General features: G+C 68.6%; 1 protein-coding gene across 1 annotated transcript; it reads left to right on the top strand.

Moving 5' to 3' along the window:
* Positions 1-577: 577 nt before the first annotated feature.
* LOC113942558 (dynactin subunit 2-like) lies at positions 578-1,344 on the top strand (the record flags this gene model as incomplete). The annotated part of the gene is made up of 3 exons (XM_027633664.1): positions 578-706; positions 798-889; positions 982-1,344. Coding segments are annotated over 3 exons (308 nt in total), but the record flags the coding sequence as incomplete, so codon positions are not given.
* Between the last annotated feature and the right edge of the window lie 46 nt (positions 1,345-1,390).

The following is a 1,390-nucleotide window of genomic DNA, read 5'->3' as shown; positions in this document are numbered from 1 at the left end:
ACCCCCTGGGCTATACTGACCCCCCAGAGCTGTACTGACCCCTCCAGAGCTGTACTGACCCCCCAGAGCTGTACTGACCCCTCCAGAGCTGTGCTGCCCCCCCTATGCTATACTGACCCCTCCAGAGCTGTACTTACCCCTCCAGAGCTGTACTGACCCCCCGGAGCTGTACTGCCCCCCCCATGCTATACTGACCCTCTCAGAGCTGTACTGACCCCCCTAGAGCTGTACTGACCCCCCAGAGCTGTAGTGACCCCCTAGAGCTGTGCTGACCCCCCAGAGCTGTACTGACCCCCTCAGGGCCATACTGACCCCCCCTGGGCCATGCTGACCCCCCCCAGTCTTTGCTGACCCCCCCCGGGCTGTGCTGACCCCCCCACAGCTATACTGACCCTCCCAATGTGTGCTGACCCCCCCCGGGCTGTGCTGAGCCCCCCCATGCTATACTGACCCCCCCGGGCTGTGCTGACACCCCCATGCTATACTGACCCCCCCAGTCTGTGCTGACCCCCTCCGGGCTGTGCTGACCCCCCCCCATGCTATACTGACCCCCCCAGTTTGTGCTGACCCCCCCCAGTCTGTGCTGACCCCCCGTCCCCCCAGATCCAGCAGCTGTACGAGACGCTGCAGCGCTGGGACTCGGTGGCCTCGGCCCTGCCCGACGTGGTTCAGCGCCTGGTGACCCTGCGGGACCTGCACGAGCAGGGTGAGCCCTGGGGGGGGCTCTGGGGGCGCCGGGGGGGGGTCCCGTCCCTCTGTGTCCCTCCCCCACACTCAGGTGTGTGTCCCCCCCGCAGCCGCCCAGTTCGGGCAGGTGCTGGTGCAGCTGGACACGACCCAGCAGGACGTCGCGGGGGCCCTCAAGGACAACGCGGCGCTGCTGGCAGAGGTGGGACCCCCCCGGAGCCCCCACAGCCCCCTCCCAGTCCTGTTCCCCCCCCATGACCCCCCGTGACCCCCGTCCCGCCCGTGTCCCCCCAGGTGCAGAAGACGATGAAGGACAACCTGGCCATTGTGGAGGACAACTTCGCCGACATCGACGCCCGCATCAAGCGGCTCCAGAAGTGACAGAGTCCTGGGGACCCCCCCAGGGACCCCCCTGGGACCTCCCCCCGCCACCCCCTGGCCTTGGGACCCCCCTGCCCTGCAGGTCCCAGTGGCTGCTTGTAAATACCCGCCTGTGACCCCAGCACGGGGCTGGGGGGTCCTCCCCCACCCCAAACCCCTCCCCAGGGGTGTCTGTGTCCCTGCAGTGCCCGGGGGGGGGTCTCTGTGCCCCCCCATCCCCTGGGCTTGGGGCCTCTGTGCCCCCCAGTGCACCCCAATAAACAGCTCAGCTCTGGGTCTCTGTTGGGGTCTCTGGGCTGGGGGGGGCACCAGTGGGACCCCC

The sequence above is a fragment of the Corapipo altera genome, unplaced genomic scaffold, assembly GCF_003945725.1.
Source record: "Corapipo altera isolate COAL_440 unplaced genomic scaffold, ASM394572v1 59276, whole genome shotgun sequence".
NCBI lineage: Eukaryota > Metazoa > Chordata > Aves > Passeriformes > Pipridae > Corapipo > Corapipo altera.
This window is presented reverse-complemented; position numbering and strand designations above follow the sequence as displayed.